Genomic DNA, 20,026 nt, shown 5'->3' on the forward strand with positions numbered 1-20,026 from the left:
ATCATAATATTTGAAATTTACAATGAAACATGCAATGAATTTGCTGTTATATAAATTTAAATCCAAAATTTATCAACAAATTTTAATTAAGTCCAAATTTATTGTAAGCAATAGAAAACATTTTACAAAGCCGCGCAAAGAAAGTGATTACTAATTGCAACAAAACACACAATATATTTATTGTTAAAATTAAATTAAATTTGAGTTTTAACAACAAATTTTAGTCCTATTTGATGGCCATTTTTTTTTAAAGTGATTTTTAAATAGTTATTTTTGGAGAATGAGTGGTTAAAAAGTTGAAAATTTTATTGAGTTTACGTAAAAAATATTTTAATGTAACGAGGGACAAACATAGGTTTAATTAAATCCAAATTTATAGTAGCAATAAAGGATGTTTTTCAAAATTTAGTGGTCAAAATTCAACTATATCAAAGTTCAATAGCCAAAATTCTATCATCTTAAAGTTTATTGAGCAATAAAAGACATTTTTCAATGTTTAATAGCTAAAATTCAACGATCTCAAAGTTTAATAGTGTGACAGGGCGCTATACGTGCATTATATTTAGTCACGTTATCAATTCCTTTAGAGGTTTAAAACGAAAATTATGCCAGTGAGTAACGTACAACGTTGTCCAAAGTTCGGTGACCAAAATTAGACAATTTAAATTTCAGTGAGTAATCGAAAATATAGATATAAGTTCAGTGACCATTAGAACAATTAACTCCTCCATTTGCTCCTATATCTATCACACCCAGTAACTCTGTCGTTGCCCACCACTCTAACAACCATCACTAAAAATCAGATATCACTTTTCCCTCTCAAATTGGGTGATGGATTGGTGAACGAGATCTGTACTCATTCACTTCCACTGTTGTTGTAGCGCGCTAGGTCGTTCCCTCCCTTTAAAGCTTTGTCACCAAACCCCGCCTCCAAAATGTGCTCACTATTCTTAAATCTATTGATGCTGTGGCGATGGTAAGATATCTACAACATCTTTGAATGTCATCGAGTGACGATGGGGATGATGATTTGTCAAAATTAGGATTTAAATCTGAATGATGTGATCTATATATCTGTTTGGTTTCCATGCATTTGTATTGGATTGTTAGTGTAGGTGGTGGTGGCCCGATATCTATGGTGGTGCGATCTACAATTTACAATGCATCTATGCTGGGTTTTTAGCATAGGTGGTGTGCTACATCTATGGATTGCATGTGTCTGTGTGGTGGAAGTGCTTCAAGTCGATTTGAGGAGGTGGTGGTGATGGTGTAATGGTGGTTGTGACGATGGTGATGATGGTGCAATGTGTGCGACGTTTGTTTGGTGTGAAGGTGATGGTGAATTTGAAGATGTAGTGGTGGCAATTGATGGTGGTGGTGGTGTAGTAGTGATGTGGCAGTGATGGTGGTGGGGTAGTGGTGAGATGGGACGAAGAGTGTTCATAGCCATTTATTTAAATAATTGTGATCAATAAAATAAAATACGCAATTGTAATCAATAAAATGGATAATTTGTGAGCAACAAATAACATGCGACTTGAAGAAATGTGTGACTTATGACTAAATTTATAATTATGACTCATAATTTGTGTTTGTGACTGTGACATTGTGTATTTATAATTATGATTATAAATTGTGTTATTGTGACTTTTTTTACCAGGTGGTAACATTTGTGACAAATTGTTAGACCATCTAATTTTTGAAAGAATTCCACAGGTTTATTAAGGTTCCTTTTGATTCCCATTTTTTTAAAATGTATTTTTCTCTATCTTTTTTTCAACTACACATTATTCATCAAAATAATATTACACTTAAATAAAAAAATTCCTTATTTTTCATCCACACATTCTTTATCAATCTACTATTTTAAAATTCATTTTTCCATAAAAATGGGGTTCAAACACCCCCCACTAAATGTAAAAGTGTATTTTTTAAATCATGGTAATCATGCATTTTTTCTCTGTATTTTTGCTTTTTAGTAATTTAAAAGTTAATTTATTTTAAGCCCTTGTTTGAATTTCATTTTATTTTACCTAAAAAGTTGTGAATAAATATATATTACTTGTGGATCGAAAGAAATGTGTGGTAAAAATTAATATTTGAATTTGAACTATAAAATTTATGGAAAAGAATGTTGAGATTGTCTCATATCGATTGTGGATGAGGTTGGTAATCAGTTTATAAGTGTGAGAGAAAATTTTATCTCTTGAGCTAGTTTTTTGGGTGTGAGAGATTTAATATCACCCAACACTGGAATTAGTGCCTGATTTATTAACAAGTCTCCAGTCCAACAGTCACAGAAATACGAGTTTATCTGAGAGGGGAGACATGTTTGGTCTCTTGCAGGCCTCGTTGTGTGAGGAAGAGACGAGTTTGGTATCCTGCAGGGCTCAATGTGTGGGGGGAGACATGTTTGATCTGCTGCAAAACTCGATGTGTGAGGATGAGATTGTTAAAATTGTCTCACATCGATTATGAATGGAGTTGTTATTCAATTTATAAATGTGAGAGAAAATCTTACATTTTGAGCTAACTTTTGAGGTGAGAGACCCAATATCACCCAACAAATAATTGACTCCCAAATTATCAAAAGCTGCTTTCAGCCTTGGTCGTCTATGGATGCTTTACCATTGCACCAATTAGTAGCTTATTACTATTCGTCGGCAAATCAATAGTTCAAACTCTTAACATTTGTTGCAAAATCAACTGGAATTCACGTACAATTTTACCCATAATTATTTAACTCAGTTTTGGTTTGGCAAAAAAATTATATTTTTAGTAAATTTTTATGAAAGTTGATGAAAATATTTAATTTAGAAATTTGACAAGAATGGTGAATTTCATAAAATACGTGGTTGAAAATATGTTTAAAAAAATTTAATTTTGAAAAATTGGGGCGAACAAGCCTACACCTATGATTGAGCTCTCTCTTTTTTAAACTCATTTTTAATTACAAGTTCTTTCATGAAATAATTTTATACAGTAAACTAAATTTTTTATTATTATTTCCTAAATAAGCCCATGTTTGAGCCCCATTTTTCAAGAATGTATTTTTTAAATCTCATTTTCAATCACATATTCTCCCATAAATTAGTTATACGTATTTCAAAAAAAATTCTTATTTTTTAACTACACATTTTTCAAAAAATCACTATTTCTTTAATATATTTCATCGCGAAAAACGAGGATGAAACAGGGGCTAAAGCCCTGTTAGGGCTCCATTAATTTGAAAAAAATGTATTATAGAATAGTAATTGATGAAGAATGTGTGATTAAAAAAGAAGAATTTTTTTTATTTGCATGTAATATATTTTAATGAAAAATATAATTAAAAATGAGTATTATAAAAAAAATAATGAAAAAGAATATAAAGTAAATGATGACAATCATGCTGAGTCTTGTTTGCCATTGGCCCTGGCAATGTACCTTACATTAAAATAATAATAATAATAATAATAATAATAAAATAAAAATAAAAATGAAAATCTCTATTTTAAAACCTATTTTTCTAAAATAAAATGGGGCTTTAAATTGAAGCCAAGTCTCTTCACGCAGAAGAAATTTGGGAATCAATCAATTGAAGCCGAAACACCATCATCGTATTCATCGATGTCCGTACACGACCAGGCGGTGGCGGCGGTCCTATCTCAGTTAGCACTGGCGGCCGATGGTGCCGTGCTCGGCATTGGCTTAGCTTACGTTGCACTCCGCAGCATCCTCAAATTCACCGCCACTACATCAGCACTCCGCAAAATCGACAACGCGCCTTCTGTCCAACCTTCTGACCTCCGTTCTCTCCTTTCCAGCTGTAATACGGAGGGTAAAGGTAATACTTGTACTGGCGGAAGTACAAATCAATCGAACGGTGATGGTGGAAAACTCGTAATTGTTCGAGGATGCGTGGAGGCGAAATCAGCGGTGGAGGGGCAAGGGATGATCCTGAGAGGTAATACTAGTAACATTCTCGTTTCTCAGGAGTCGCGAGAGAAAGGCGTTATCTTGCAGCGAACTCAAACTGTATGTTTTAACATCTTTTTTCTGGTTACAATTTTGTTACGCGCGCTATTGGTTTTCTAATTTCATCGAATTGAGAGTTTTATTTTTTTTGGTGGAATTGTGACTTCTTTTGTATTCACTTTTATTATGGATTTTCAAAATTTTGAGCAGATTTGTAAAATTTAATAATTTTAAGTGTAAACCTCAACCTTACACCCCCTCACATGAAGGGGTGTGTGGACCCCTTCCATGCGAGGGAGTGCAAGGCCGTGTGTAAACGGGTATGTATACGTAACATTGCCCTTAAAAATTCCTACTGGTCTGTAAGTTTATTCATGTTTGGATTCACTCTTATTATGGATTTTCAAAATTTTGAGCAGATTTGTAAAAATTTTCTACTGGTCTGTAAGTTTTATTATGGGTCAATCCTACTCCACTAGTACCAATAGGCAGCATAGGGGAAGTTCAACTTGTAATTGGGGAAAAAGAGAAAAGGTTTGAATTTTGAGCTTAAATAAAGGTTTATTTGAATTTAGTGGTACTTCAAGTTTGAGGAACTGTATTGAACTTGGAGTTAGCAAGCAAGATTGATCCATCATTTTTTTCACTCTTTCTTAGCGTGTCAAGATTGAATTCTGAATGCTCTCACCTGTTATATTCCAAAATAATAATAATAACAATAACAATAACAATAACAATAACAATAACAATAACAATAACAATACTAATAATTCTTAACTACCCTTGCCTAATGAAGAAGTGAATGTGCAAATATAGTTATGTCAGCTTTCAGTCTGTGAAGCTGCAGTAACCTGTTTCTTATCTTTCTTTCGTGGGTGCATATGAATTTTATTTGGAAGAAGAAAAACATTGAACCAAGAGATGAATATTTTTATTGTGACCACTAGAAATTCTCGTTGGGAACTGTCTCTGCTGATCCTTATTGTTGCTTGTCATATAAAGTTAATACAGGGCATTTTCTTCTTTCATTTTTTGTTTGTTTGTTCATTTCATCTCCTGAAGTACATTTATAACGAATGGAGGGGTTTCTTTGGATGGACTGCTGATCTACGCTCTATATTTGCAAGATCCTGGAAAGACCAAGAGACCTCCACAATAAGGACGGTAATGTGCTATAACTGAGACAGTCGTTGTAAATTTTAGTGCTTCACCTATTGATATTTGTACTTCTATATGCTTTTTGGGGAAATCATACATAATGATAGATTGGGCACCAAGGATCTAATTCCTCTATTTGAATATGCATGGAATGATACAGTCGAATATTTGATAAGACACATTTTCTGATGTGAACATGATGTATTATTGTCATTTTGAGATTTTATTTCTTAAGTCTACATGCATAAGATCTTTGTGTGAAGCAATGCCCACTGATTTACAGTCAGGGATCTTGAAAACAAAATCTTACTTAGTTCAATTTTTTTCATTTCTTATTTTTTATGTTTTATATAAGCTGTCCATTTCTTTTGCTGCCGAATGTATTGTTCTAGATACTAACTTAACTGTTTAAGCTGCATACAGATTCTTACCTAGTTACTTTCCCCTTATTTTTTGCTTTTGCTAGCCTGTCTTCCTCAATAATATTAATAAATATGTCGTGCTCATAGTTTAATTCGTCGACGCTGAACTCGATACATATTTTCTTCATGTTCTAAATCTCTGTAAAAGATTAGATCCTCTAAGGTGTTGCCACTAGTCTTAAGATTTATTTAGAGGGGAATCCTGATGCTGAATTGATTTTCAGGAAGTTTTAAATCAGGGTTTTGTTCTGGGGTTTGCTTTTAAGAATGCAGGACATCATGGGCCTTGGCAATTTCGTTATGTGGCTCTTTCTGTAAAAAAATGAGATTAAAAAATTGCTTCTGAAGTCTGCCTTCCCGAATAAAATTTAAGTATACTCACTGTTTTGGTTTGTCACTGTTTTTATGTTTTCCAGGTACAGACCATTAATATTTATTTATTGATTAATGTTGTATCTCATGACATGGCATCGATAGGTTCCTTTTGTTCTCGTTGAAGCTGGAAGGCCTCAGTCTGGTTATGTTATTGTCAACATGGAAGGATCAAGTCATCCACTACCTTTGACGACAGTTTACCACCACTTGAAGCCCATAAGTGCTTCTCCTTACACATTTCTACAGGCACTTTTTGGCCACGAGTACCCTGTGAGTTAAATGTGAAGTATGAAGATTCTTTATGATATTGAGAACAATAAATGCAAGTCTCATCTTTCGTTCTATTTTCTCCCCACTGAACGGCTTTTGATTTTTTCTTTTCCTGAAGGTTGGACTCCTCGATGTGGAGAAAATACTTTTACTTGGAAAAAATATCACAGCGGTAGGCATTTGCAGCTTGAGAAATGGGTCTCCAGAAATCAAATCGTGCAAAGATCTTCCTTATTTTTTGTAAGGATGTTTCCTTCAGAAACATTTAATTATAGTTACAGGCTTAAAATTTGAAAATAATTTTATTCTCAAATTAATATCATAGGAGGCCCCTCTTTGGACTATTGCTTCTTTCATGACTAATTTGTCATTATTTGGTCCTTATGCATAGGTGTATTTTACTATTGCCCATGTTTGAGCCTCATTCTTTAAAACTCATTTCCCCCCAAAACTCATCTTCAATCACACATTCTCCCAATAAAATAATTTTCCTCATAAATCCAAAATTTTAACCTACTTTCTAACCAACATTCTCCAAAAGAAATCATTTTTCACAAAAAGCTATTCTCAAAAAATAGAGCTCACAATTGATGGAAGTTAACGTTGACATATTTTTTCAGAAGAAGATACTAGTTACTTGGACAAGCTAATCCATAATCTGTTCTGTTTGTGAACTTGACCTCATTCTTCATCATTTTGCTTCTGCTTTCTCTCTCTCTCTCTCTCTCTCTCTCTCTCTCTCTCTCTCTCTCTCTAGATATTTACTTTTGCAGAATTGTTCTTGTAGGTCTGACTTGACTAAGGATCAAATCATGGCGGATCTCGCCTTCAAAACTAAAGTATTACTATTGAGTGGAGTTGTTTTTGGTTCACTAGCAATAGGTATCCTTGGCTATGCTATTCTAAGGTACTGTCACTCCAACTCTATAGCTTCTTAGGAACTTAAAGGTTATATTATCTTAAAAAGTTCGATTTATCTGGAAATTTGTCAGAAAAGCTTCATTTTTCAATGTCCACATGTCTGAATTCTGCAATTCTCATGTTAACTTGCATTAGTAATGTAGTGGAAAAGGTCTGACCTAGTTAACCTTCCAAATGCAATTATGTTACCAGAAAGATTTAACTTTATAAAATTTAGCAGCTTAAATTAAATTTGTATTGTAGCTATCAGAGATTGAAATGTCAACTCATTGGATGTGCAAATCTTGCTTAAGTTTTTCTTCTGCAGAGTCTATTGATATACAGCTCATGTTCTGGTTTTATAAAACTCACTTGAGAAGCTATAACATGCTTTGCTAGTAAATGTCAGATACCCAGGAACTACTATAATGGCAAAGTTCAAAAATTCCAAGTAGGCACATGACAACCAGAATAATTGCAGCCCCAAGACAGTATAACATTCCAAAATAATTTCGTTTTAAGACTATATTTTGTTATGCAGAATAATTGAGAAAATGATATCATGCTGGAGAACCCAGCAAATATAGTTTTACTTCTTTTTTTAATTCATCCAGTTCTCATTGAATTACAAAAAATAGAACATTTCCATCTTCAGTACTTTTCACTTTGAATGAATCAAATATTAGTTTTCCTCAACTCCATATTACTTGGTTCAAGAACTGTTGTTTGTGCCCAGGAATTTTTGGGCAAGAACACATCCCTATATCAGGCTACATTTTACATTACTTTGAACTTCCTTTTAATAGATAAACGAAAGGATTGAAATTTAGGAAGCAAATGATACATGAGAAATGTGTCATCTGATCTCAGGAAATGTAGTGTTTTTACTTAGCAAGATGGATGATTTGGCCCATTATCACTGTGTATATATAGGTGAAACTCTAGCCTACAACCATCATATCATTTCAGAAATCTGTTAAGCCCCCAATCCATTTCACCTATGCTAGAAGGAATAAGAAGAATTGAGAAGCCACTAGAAGGAAGTATAGCAGCATTCGGTTAGTAGGCACATGGGAGGGAAAATCTGTTAGAAAGAAAGATTATAAATAGAGGTAGAAGGAATAGAATGGAGGCAGGTTTTAAGTGAGAAAAGGAGTAATCCTCTGCATTTTTTTTTCCAATCAAAGACCTATTCTAAACAATATAATATGTCCTCTTTTGTAGTTGGATTCCTATCAAATTGGTGTCAGAGCCGTTCGATCCAATGGTGCAAAAGAAATCTGACAGCAGGGTAGATGCTACGGAGATAGGATTATAGGAAGTACGGGCAAGCAGCAACGTTTACCTGGCTTGGAGAAATCAGTGGAATACCTCAACCAAAATGTGGCAAGGATTCCACAATCCTTAGAGGAATTCCAGAAAACCATTGCAATCCTTGTCCACCCTAGGTCAGGGTGAGGCAAGAACCTGGAAGGAGAGGGATCGGGTAGTGTTGTAGGACCTGCTGCAATCAGTTTAAACGAGGAACATCAACGGGGAAGATTGCAGGAGGTCAGACTTGGCGAAGAGGTGGGATGTGAGCAACCCAAGGAGGAAAATGTTGTGAGAGGAATCAGGAAACTGGAAACTGGAGATGCCCATCTTCGTCGGAGAAAACCCCGATGGTTGGCTATTTCGGGCAGAAAGATACTTCAAAATCAATGGCCTCAACGAGAGAGAGAGAGAAGTTGAGCACAATTGGAGTTAGTTTGGATGGAGATGCCCTCGCTTGGTTGCAGTGGACGGAGGCAAGGACCCCATTTCGTAGCTGGGATCAATTCCGGCAACAATTACTGTTAAGGTTCCGGCCGACCCAAGAAGGGAACGTCTGAAATCAGGAGGAGTTTCGAAGCCTTAGGAGCCCAGTAACGGGCATCTCAAAGGAGGTGATGGAGGGGATTTTTATTAATGGGCTGAAACCAGAAGTTAAGGTTGAGGTCAGGGTGTTGGGCCCAAAGGGGTTGGGCCAAATCATAAATTTGACATAGCGCATTGAGGACCAAAACTTTCTTATTAAAATGACAAGGGAAGGATGGCCCAGAATACAAACAAATTGCAGGTTCCCCCCAATCTTTGGGAAGGGAAAAAAACAGATGCATTCCTACTTGGTTGGTGATAGTAGGAGAAAAAGCGATTGCGCCGACCAAGGACCCACCCGTCAAACGAATGATCGACGCCAAGTGGCAGCTCTGAAGGGAAAAGGGATTGTGCTTCCTGTGTGGGTCACCAATGCGAGAAGAGGGAGCCTAGGGTTCTGGTGTTACAAGAGGAAGATGAAGTGGTGGGGGACAAAATTGAGCCGTTGGTGGAAGTTGCTAAGATGGTGGAACTCTCTCTAAACTCTGTCATGGGATTATCAACTCCGGGAACTATGAAACTTAAGGGTACGATAAGACAAAAAGAACTATTTTAATTGATTGCGGCGCAATACACAATTTTATATCACTGGGTCTTGTCTAACAGTTGAAGTTGCCAACTAGTGCTATTACTAATTATGGGGTCATCATAAGGGAAGGAAATTTGTAAGGGGGTCGTATTGGAGATGCAAGTCTGACAATAGTAGAAAACTTCCTGCCTCTGAAGGTGGTGGCATGGATGTGGTGTTGGGAGTGCAATGGTTAGGAAGCCTAGGCCCGATGGAGTTTAATTGGAAATGCCTTACCATGAAGTTTCAGATGGGGGACATGGTGATAGTACTGAAGGGGGGTCTAAGGCTGAATAAAACGGAAGTTTCGTTAAAAGCCATGGTGAAGGTTCTGCAAGATGAAGGCCAGGGAATTTGGGTGGAAAGTGTACCGACAGCAAAGGAAGAGAAAGAAAAGGAAAAAGAGATAGCTAGGAACATCAAGTAATTAATTCAACACTTCCAGCACATATTTCAGGAGCTAGAGGGGTTACCTCGTCGAGAAATTGATCACACTATTAGACTTAAAGAAGGTACCAAGCCAGTTAGTGTGAGGCCATTCCGTTACCCGCACATTCAAAAAAATAAAATAGTTCGAGAAATGCTTTCAACTGGAATTATTTAACCTACCGCGTCTCCTTTCTCTAGCCTCGTTTTGCTTGTTTAGTAGAAGGATGGAAGTTGGTGCTTTTGCATTGATTATCGTGCCTCAATAAGAACGCCATCCCTGATAAATTTCCAATCCCTATGATTGATGAACTGCTGGACGAACTGTATAGGGCAATGGTATTTTTTAAAATGGACCTAAAATCTGGGTGCCATCAAATTAGGGTGCGACGAGAAGATGTACATAAGACTGCCTTCTGAACGCATGAGGGGCATTATGAATTCTTGGTAATGCCGTTTGTACTCACAAATGCGCCAGCTACTTTCCAGTCACTAATGAACCAAAATTTTCAAGGTTATTTGAGGAAGTTTGTATTGGTTTTATTCGATGACATTCTTGTTTACAGTTAGGGCGGGGCAAATCTCCCGAACCAAACCGACCTGAATCGAACCTAACGGTTTTTGTCAAATTAAATACCCGAACAGGTATCTGAATTGAAAACCTACGGGTGCGGTTCGGTTTTCGGTTCTAAATTAAGAACCGAAAAATCGAATAAGAACCGAATCTTTCTAATTTTTTTTTATTTTAAGTAAATCAAATTATTTTAATTTTAATTTTTTCTAAACAAATTAACAGGTTAACAATTTCTAAATCCAAATTTTTGGCCCAATAATTTATTTCATTTGTAATTTTTTAATTTATAGCTCAATTACCCATTTTATTGTTTCATTTCTTAGCCCAACAAGATCCAATCCACTAAATAACTCTAAACACCTACATTAAAGTATATAACGTTGTCTAGATTCTCGCACTCACTCTCGCAATCTCACTAACATTCCAAAACCTATATAATCGTCTGTCGACACTGTGACCTCTGCCGACCGAAGCTTTGACCGTAGCGATCATATGAATAAGGTAGTCTACTAGTCTCTGACATTCCAAAACCATTGAATGTATCCTTAGTTGTATTTATATAATGTTGTTATAAATGTTAAAAAATTTAATCATAGTACGGAATTGAACCGAATTGAACCAAACGGAACCGAACCCGAATGATTCCATAATTATATTTGGACCCGATGGTTCCATTTATTGGATACCCGAAAATTTTGCAAGGTAGTCTACTAGTCTCTGACATTCCAAAACCATTGAATGTATCCTTAGTTGTATTTATATAATGTTATAAATGTTAAAAAATTTAATCATAGTACGGAATTGAACCGAACTGAACCAAACGGAACCGAACCCGAATGATTCCATAATTATATTTGGACCCGATGGTTCCATTTATTGGATACCCGAAAATTTTGGTTCGGTTCGATTCTCTTTAGAACCGAAGCGAACCGAACCAACCCGCGCCCACCCCTATTTACAGTAAGGGTAGGAGGGAGCGTGAGCAGCACTTGGAATGGTATTTCACACCCTTCAATCACATCAATTGTACGCCAATATCAGGAAATGCTCCTTCGCCCAACTACAAATTGAGTACTTAGGCCACCTGGTGTCCACAGGAGTGATTGCAGATCCCAATATGATTTCCACCATGGTGGAACCGTGAACTCTTAAGGAACCACGTGGCTTCTTGGGCTTGACATGATATTATCGAAGGTTTGTGGAGCCTTGTCTTGACTACTCACACAACAATTAAAGAAGGATGTGTTTGGGTAGACACCTGAGGCTGAGAAAGCATTCCAACAACTTAAGATAGCAATGACCACAATTATAGTTCTAGCCCTCTCGGATTTTTCAAAGACGTTTGTAATGGAGACAGATGCATTGGGATACGGCCTGGGAGCAGTATTGATGCGGGACCAGCAACCTATTGCATTTTTTAGTTGGGTGTTATCCACCAAATCTCAGCAGAAATCAGTTTATGAACGGGAACTGATGGCCACAGTGTTGGCTATCCAAAATGGCAGCATTACCTGTTGGGACGACGATTTATAGTCCGAACTGACCAATGGAGCCTGAAGTATTTCCTGGAACAAAGAGGTGTGCCAGGGGGATTTCAACGTTGGGTCACTAAGTTCATGGGATAAGAGTTCGAGATACAATATCGACCTGACATGGAAAATAAGGCTGCTGATGCGTTGTCCCGAGTTTCTCCTTGAGTAGAGCTATCAGCTATCACATTTCCATCAGCAGTGGATGTCCAAAAAATTATGAAGCAAGTAGCCACAGATCCTCTGTATTCCAAAATTAAGGAGGAGTTGCAAGATGACCCCGATGCCTACTCGCGCTTTTTACTTGAACATGGCAAGCTGCTCTACCCAACTTTGCTTAAAGAATATCATAGAGTTCAGTGGGGGGTCACTCCGGATTCCTACGAACCTATAAACGGCTTCCAGCAGATTTTTATTGGAGAGGGATGAAGAAAGATGTCAAGAAGTTTGTGGAGGAATGCCCTGTATGTCAACAAAACAAAAGTTCAGCTTTTTCTCCAGCTGGGCTCCTACAGCCCTTGTCAATTCCATGTTTAGTTTGGGAAGATATCTCCATAGATTTCAGAGGGACTGCCAAAGTCAGGAGGCTTCGATTCCATCTTGGTGGTGGTTGACTGCCTGAGTAAATACGGTCACTTCCTACCTCTCAAACACCCGTTCACAGCTTCAGGGATTGCAACCATATTTGTCAAAGAATTGGTGAGACTTCATGGGATTCCACGCTCCGTTGTTTCAGATTGGGATAAGGTCTTCTTAAGCCATTTTTAGACAGAACTATTCCGGCTACAGGGGCAATTTTCTCCATCGAAGCACGGCACGTCACCTGTAGGCCACAGACGGACGGACAGACAGAAATTGTAAACAAATGTGTGGAAACCTATCAAATCCAAAACACAGCCGTATCAGCTATAGAACAGCAGCTACTGGACGGGGACAAGAATCTGGAGGAATTGAAAATCCATCTGCTCCGAGCTCAGGACAGGATGAAGTTGACCGCATGTCAGCATAGGACAGAGATGGAGTTCAAGGAAGGTGCCTATGTTAAGTTGCGGCCGTATCGTCCGTGATCCTTGGCAAAGAAGCCCAATGAAAAGCTAGGTCCTTAGTATTTTGGCCCATTTAAGATCATCAGAAGGTTAGGGGCAGTAGCCTATCATCTGGAGTTACCTCCTACGGCTGCAATTGATCCGGTCTTTCATGTTTCTCAACTAAAAAGGGCTATGGGAGATTCAGAATTCAGTCAGCTGCTTCCCACACACTTGGACTCTATTTTGGAATGGGTTGTCAAGCCTGATCAAGTGCTTGGGGTACGCAAAGCAGGCAACGAGCAACATCCAGAAAAGGAAGTGTTAATCCAATGGAAGGGGCTACCTAAAGAAGAAGCATCCTGGGAATCAGCCAGCGCTGTCCAATAGCATTTCTCAATTTCCACATTGAGGACAAGGTGATTTTGGAAACTGGGGGTATTGTTAAGCCCCTAACCCGTCTAACCTATTCTAGAAGGAATAAGAAGAATTGAGAAGCCACTAGAAGGAAGTGTAACGGCATTCGGTTAGCAGGCACATGGGAGGGAAAATCTCTTAGAAATAAAGATTATAAATAGAGGTAGAAAGAATAGAATGGAGGCAGGTTTTAAGTGAGAAAAGGAGTCTTGTTCTTTCGTATTCATATCTGTAATCCTCTGCATTTGTTTTCAATCAAAGACCTATTCTAAACAATATAACGTGTCCTCTTTTCTAGTTGGATTCCTATCAAAATCCTGTCACTACAGAATAAAGCGGCTTTACAATAAGAAAAAAGAAAGAAAAAGTATAATGAAAAGGCACCTTGCCTGCTGTAACTTTTCATGTTGCTATGCATCAAGTTCAAACCTTCTTTATATTTGAATAAATCTGCCGTGTTTCTTTCTTGTAAAGAAATGAATTTCCATTCCCAGGTTCGCATGAAAGAATAGACTCGATCATTTAGTTTTGTGCGTGCGTGACGCTAGTTCAGTAGACGTAGAATGGTGTCAAAATTTTTCCTGCTGTAATATAATGCTGAAGAACCACATTTTTCTACTGTTTATCTGGTGTTTTTCTCATGCTATTTGCACTTGAGTGCACTATACTCTCCTGGTTAGGCTTTGGACAATCTGAACATTCCACATCAATAGGTTGACTATAGTGCGTGCATTGCACATTTTCATGTTTTAAGACCTCCTTTGTGTATATTCCAGCAAATAAATTTCCATTCGTCTGTTCATTTTCCTGAACATGCATGTTAAAATGCAAATTTAATCCTTTACCTATTGGTCTGTTAGACATAGCACGGTGTTGATTACTTTTCCAGTTAATAAATGCTTGCAGTGTGGAACTTTATTTCCTATTGTTTGTCTGGTAACTTTGTATACAAACCTGGTTTGAATTAATAATCTCTCTATTCCACATTCAACTGGAGTGAATCTATAGCAACTGGATTGAATTCTATCTAAAGTTAATTGAAAGGTCAATTGTGAATACATATGATTGTCTTTTATACTAGGCACGTATAGTTAACCATGAGAGTAAAATTACTGAACTATAGTTTTTTAATGCAAAACATAAATTCTATATTCTTTTCAAACCATTTGAATTTATGAAGTGATAATAGGATGATGTTTTAAGATGCGTTAAACTACTAGAAATAACATTTGGTTTATTCATCATGTTAGGAACTGGAATAGATGGAAAGATTGGAGACAACAGAGGCGAGCACAACAAAACAATTCTGCCAGTAATGATGTTTCCCCTCAGATTGCAGCAGACGAGGAGACCGGAGACATTCCTGATGGTGAGCTTTGTGTAATTTGCCTGATGAGAAGGCGCAGATCTGCTTTCATTCCTTGTGGACATATGGTCTGCTGCCAGCGTTGTGCCCTTTCAGTTGAACGTGAAATATCACCCAAGTGTCCCGTGTGTAGGCAGACAATCCGGAATTCTGTAAGAATATATGATTCTTGAGGATGATTAATATGCTTCTGTAATAAATAGCTGGAAAAGGATTTGCGCGTCTTACGGGTGAGACGTTAATAGCAATTTTTGAAATTTGGGATTACGGGCTAGAGATTATAGGAGTGTCAAATCACTGATGGATTCTCTCATAGTAACATATTCCAGTCTAATACAATAACATGAATATCGGATTATATACATTAATTTGTCTGTATGTCACGTTTGTATATATAATTATTTGATTTACAAATATGTTGATGCAATTGTTCTTTGCGTTTAAGGTAGCATTATTCACATGATGCCCCAGAAACAATGCATCTTTTGACTGTGTAGGGACAAATGAATGAATATAGCTAGGGTTCAGGGTTCGTTAATGACTTTTGAGTTTTACGAATTTAGGATGTCGAAATCAGTATAAAATAAACATTGTCAAAATCATTCTGAAACAGGGAAAGAAAAGATTGATGCACTTGAGTTTTACGGATTTAGAATGTCGAAATCAGTATAAAACATTGTCAAAATCATTCTGAAACAGGGAAAGAGAAGATTGATGTCACAACAGCATCGATTATAACAACGTTTCTGATCTATATTCCATGACAAACAAGACTATACCGGCTGCCCTTTCCACCAAAGGCTGACACAGTAATCTGTCTTCTGATCTAATTTTCCAATTGCTGCCATATTACCTCAGCAATACCCTGGCTCCATCAGTGGTCTCTTCTCCAAATAGTTCTCCAATGAAGCCAGCATTTCTCACTCTCACACCATTTCTCTTTCCTTTCATCTCTGCCACATTTGTCAATGCTTTTGCTGCTTCTGCTTCCATCATTCTTCTTTCATCACTCTCAAACCCGTTATGATACACTTGTCGAGTCCAAAAACCTCCACAAGTATTCCACTGCCCTCGAGAATCCCTTTCCAGAATCGCTGCAGTTGTTGCAGCTACAATCTGTGTTATTTTAGGAAAGAACAACTCCTTTGGGCTGCATGCTTCTTAGTACTCTCAAGAACTCAGTTCTGTCATCTGGAATATGGTGGTTTAGGTTGTTTATGGTCTTGGCAAAGCCAAGGAGCTGGTAGTAGAAATCGTAGTTTGGTCGGCCATTTGCAAACGGAGTACTTCTTGATTGATTGTTGTCACCTGTCAGCCAAACCATGGGAGGCGGACCACCTGATCTTCAAATTTCATTCGAAGATTGTTGGCCACTCAGAAGATCCAATGTCAACCATGTGAAGACTACTTGAGGTAGCTATCCAACTTCTAGGAGAGACATAATTGACTGCATTAATTTCGGTAGCTACACCATTCTGCGAGAATTTGGAGGATTTAAGTGTTAACATCATTGGGAATACAGAATCATAGAGAACAATTACAAGGCAACAAAACTGAACTCTAAACGGAAATCAAAATAGAACGAACGATTGGCAAACTTAGCCAGTGCCACCAGGAACAGATTCGAGTTTTGACTGTAGCATCATCAAGAAATGTGGTCTTCGCCTCCAGCATAGAAGGTAAATTGTTTGCAAGGAATGCAAAATCGGTTATTTGGAGTCTGGGATTTGGGCTGCTAAAGCTTGCAAAAGCAATTGCTTTTCAACCACCTCAATTTATCTGAAAATGCAAGAGCCCTTGTGGGCATACCATAAGATCAAGTTTCTTGAGGTAAACTTCATTGGCCGAAGAGATGAAAGTCATAACATAGAACCCTTCACAAGGAGAAGTTCAGAAGCCCCGGGATGGGTTTGCATTGGTATTATCACACCACCAGGGGCTAAGTCCAATCGTGCAATTGAGAGACATAGGCCAATGAGTCCGGGATATTGAGCTGCAAATGCAGGAGACACAGCAGCATTATTAATGTTGGTGGTGTTTCCAGCCATCGAAAACCAGAAAACACGAAATCATCCACTGTTACATTTGCAGGATTCTTGCAGGTGTAACATGCTGGCCCTTCAGAAGCTTTAAAGTCTGCTACGCAGAAGTCCTGCACGGAAGCATTGCAAGTGTAAACAAGGAGAGTTAATGGAAACAAGAATCGAAACATTTTGATTCCAGAATTAGCTTAGCTCAGTATAATTCTTCCAATTGGACTTTGATTGCTTATGTAGAAGAATGTTGAGAAGTTGTGCATTAAACTGTGAGTTGCACCACTTGAAAGTCGAAGTACAATGTGAACCATTAGCTATTTGTGATGAGGCATGTCATTTAGTATGGAACTTATGACTTCCGTTTAAGCTTGAAATAGACGAAAAAATTGATTCTTCTCAAATTATAATATGAAGAGGTTATTATTAGTTCCTAATAGTATCAGAAAAACTGCACAAGGAAACCTTTTAAAATCAGCTAGTTAGCCAGCATTATACACCTGCTACTCAAGATCAATAATAATCCTTTTGGAATTATCAAAGACAAGTAATTCTATCAGAAACTTTGTGAATCAAGTACCAAAAATTTGGGATGTGGAATCATACAACATTTTGGTATGCTGATTATGTTCTCTGTTAACTGCCTCATTTGTTGGTTCCCCAAAAAAAAATAATAAATAAATAAATAAAATAATAATAATAATAATAGTTTGAGCGATAAACTATCATTAGACTGATCACACAATTTTTGCAGTGCAGCCCCTGTTTGATTCCCATTCTTTTCAATCTCTTTTTTAAAAAATATCATTTTCAACCACATTAACATAATAAAATATTCTGCGCGTAAACCCAAAACTTTTTCTCTCCTTTTTAATCACACATTCTCCTAAAAGAATGGCCACCAAAGAGAGTTAAATAGATGTGTCCAAGAGCACCTGGCAATAGAAGAAGAAATTCGCAACAAAACAGAGTGGCAGCTAAAATCAGGAAATGTATATGGAATGATTTGCTGACACTTAATTGAATTGCATTGTAGCAACTTGAGGTTTCCGGTGGTTGGTGTTCAACCTAGCTATAAGAACGTTTATTTTGTTTCCATTCAGGATAAAGAAAGGATCTATGGTCCTTTATTCCTGTATATTCGTCCCAAAATATATGTAAAAAAATAGTGACCTGATAGTGCTTTTGCAAATGAAAGTGCCTTTGTCAACACCACCATTCTATCATTTCTAGATATGATTCAAGGCCATTTAGATGCAATCTTGTGCAGCTGGTTCTCCATGCAAGAGTAAGTAATGCATGAGTTATATAGAGATTTTTTGTACAACACACTTTTCTTTTTTCAAATAACTCAGTTCCCTCTAATTACTCATAGAGATTAGGAATAATTAGACCCTCAACCACTAAGCTCATTTTTGCTCTGGCTTCCAACCAGATTAAAATGCACATCCCAACAATTTCAAAGTTCCAACAATTATTTTTCTTGAAGACTCACAATCAAACTTAATAACAATAACATCATTGCTGGTTAATAACAAACAAGTGTTACAACTACGTATGAGTAAAACTAGTGCGGAAGCGATAATAAAATTCTTGGAATAACTTACTTTGATATTGATTGAATAATGATTGATGTTATGAAAAGTGTGCGATAGTCCTATATTTATGGGCAAAATTATTCCCTACTTCTAATGGTATTAAGAAATTGAAATTATCTGAAAATATAATCCTAATTATATAAAAAATAAAATCCTATCATAACTATACAAAAAAACTTAAAAGATAAACTCTTAGAAAAGATGAAACATAATTGTAGTTAAAAACTATTAATTCTAGTTGTGATGTACTACATCAAATTCCCCTGGCAATTTTTCCTTCTACACATAGCACAGTTGACTTACTTAAACAGTTCACGTCCACAAGTTGATTACCTTCATTCAGACAGCCCCCTTTAATCAATTCAAGGAAAAAGAATCCTGCAAGTAATGGCTTATCCGTTTTAAATGAGATGATCATCTAACAAGCCTGACATTAATCTAATAAGCACATATCCCATAAAACATTCACTAATGATACCTATATTAGTTTAATCTTTATTCTTTATTCCACTTGTCCAACCATGCAGAGAATCAATTCTCCTTATAAGCCTTAAAGATTTGCCAGTAAAATCCAGACCAAATGAGCTCACGACAAGTCAAAGCATTTGTGAATACATTTATAAGGTTAGCCACAATAATGAAAGAGACATAAAATTATGTATTAAGAGCATAATGACACAGGAAAATATTGTCATATGAAGAGCAATTGGGGAAGGAAAGGATTCAAAGCTAGAAGAAAGAAGGGAGAAGAAGAAGGAAGAAAGGAGGGAACCAACAGTAATCTCTGAAATTTATATACGTGCGATGTTGTTTGGTGAAGGAGTGCGGTGTCGTTTTGGTTTAATTGGAATTGTAATATTCTGACATTTTAGTAAAAATTTGTTGAGAGATTCAACAGTTATCCTCATCTTGTTCTTCTTATTTTCTAATTTCTCCCTCCCCATATTCTATTTTCTATCATGATGAGGCAGTGGCAACACAATGGAAGAATTGGGGGGAAAGAAGGAAAAGATCCAACCGTAGCTAGCTTTCAAAAGTGGGGTCCACAAGTGTCATTTGCTTATTGCGTTTTCGTAAAGGGAATACGATTTCCATTCATTTTGTATTTCAAGTTATATATGTACAGAACAGGGGAGAAATGGGTCTCTGCGTGGATGTAAAATCATTTCTATCAATCTATTTTCTTCTACTTCTCGTATCTTCTTCTTTCTCCTCTAACTCTATCATCGCCCATTCCCAATTTTCTTGATTAATTCAGCGATTGGGATAAGATCTTAGCTCCTTGAGTTGTGATTATTAATTTGGTACTGGTTTTGAGTAAATTCATTCCCAGGTTGAACTTCACTCATTACATCTTCTTCTTAATTTGGTTGAGTTACAGTTAAAATCAGCTGGGCAGAGTCCGTTTCTGTGTTGCAGTTGCGGTGAAGCTTGGGTTTGTGCTTAAGCCTTGACAAATATTTTGTTAATAAACTCAGTAAATGAACAAAGAAAACTGGGGGAAAAAAAAAA

The 20,026-nt window shown here is 36.9% G+C and overlaps 2 protein-coding genes and 2 pseudogenes across 2 annotated transcripts in view; 1 reads left to right on the top strand and 3 right to left on the bottom strand.

Moving 5' to 3' along the window:
- Nucleotides 1–3,525: 3,525 nt before the first annotated feature.
- LOC111405071 (E3 ubiquitin-protein ligase SPL2) lies at nt 3,526–15,261 on the top strand. The gene is made up of 6 exons (XM_023033767.1): nt 3,526–4,017; nt 5,020–5,121; nt 6,015–6,182; nt 6,301–6,422; nt 6,970–7,089; nt 14,768–15,261. The coding sequence occupies exons 1-6, from the start codon at nt 3,610–3,612 to the stop codon at nt 15,054–15,056; spliced, it is 1,209 nt and encodes a 402-aa protein (XP_022889535.1). The 5' UTR covers nt 3,526–3,609; the 3' UTR covers nt 15,057–15,261.
- A 237-nt stretch (nt 15,262–15,498) lies between these two features.
- LOC111405073 lies at nt 15,499–17,038 on the bottom strand (annotated as a pseudogene).
- LOC111405072 lies at nt 15,532–20,020 on the bottom strand (annotated as a pseudogene).
- LOC111405034 (ubiquitin-like protein ATG12) overlaps nt 19,306–20,026 on the bottom strand; it is an 11,590-nt gene continuing 10,869 nt past the window's right edge. The window contains exon 6 of the mRNA XM_023033726.1: nt 19,306–19,374. Within this exon, the coding sequence (XP_022889494.1) occupies nt 19,306–19,374 (69 nt within the window). The remainder of the gene's footprint in view (nt 19,375–20,026) is intronic.

The sequence above is a fragment of the Olea europaea genome, chromosome 12 (assembly GCF_002742605.1).
Source record: "Olea europaea var. sylvestris chromosome 12, O_europaea_v1, whole genome shotgun sequence".
NCBI lineage: Eukaryota > Viridiplantae > Streptophyta > Magnoliopsida > Lamiales > Oleaceae > Olea > Olea europaea.

Excerpts from the sequence above, each read along its gene's own strand:
- LOC111405071 (XM_023033767.1), top strand. The coding sequence starts at position 3,610 with ATGTCCGTACACGACCAGGCGGTGGCGGCGGTCCTATCTCAGTTAGCA. Across the intron at positions 4,018-5,019 it reads TCTTGCAGCGAACTCAAACT|TACATTTATAACGAATGGAG; the intron begins GTATGTTTTAAC and ends CATCTCCTGAAG. Across the intron at positions 6,183-6,300 it reads TTTTTGGCCACGAGTACCCT|GTTGGACTCCTCGATGTGGA; the intron begins GTGAGTTAAATG and ends CTTTTCCTGAAG.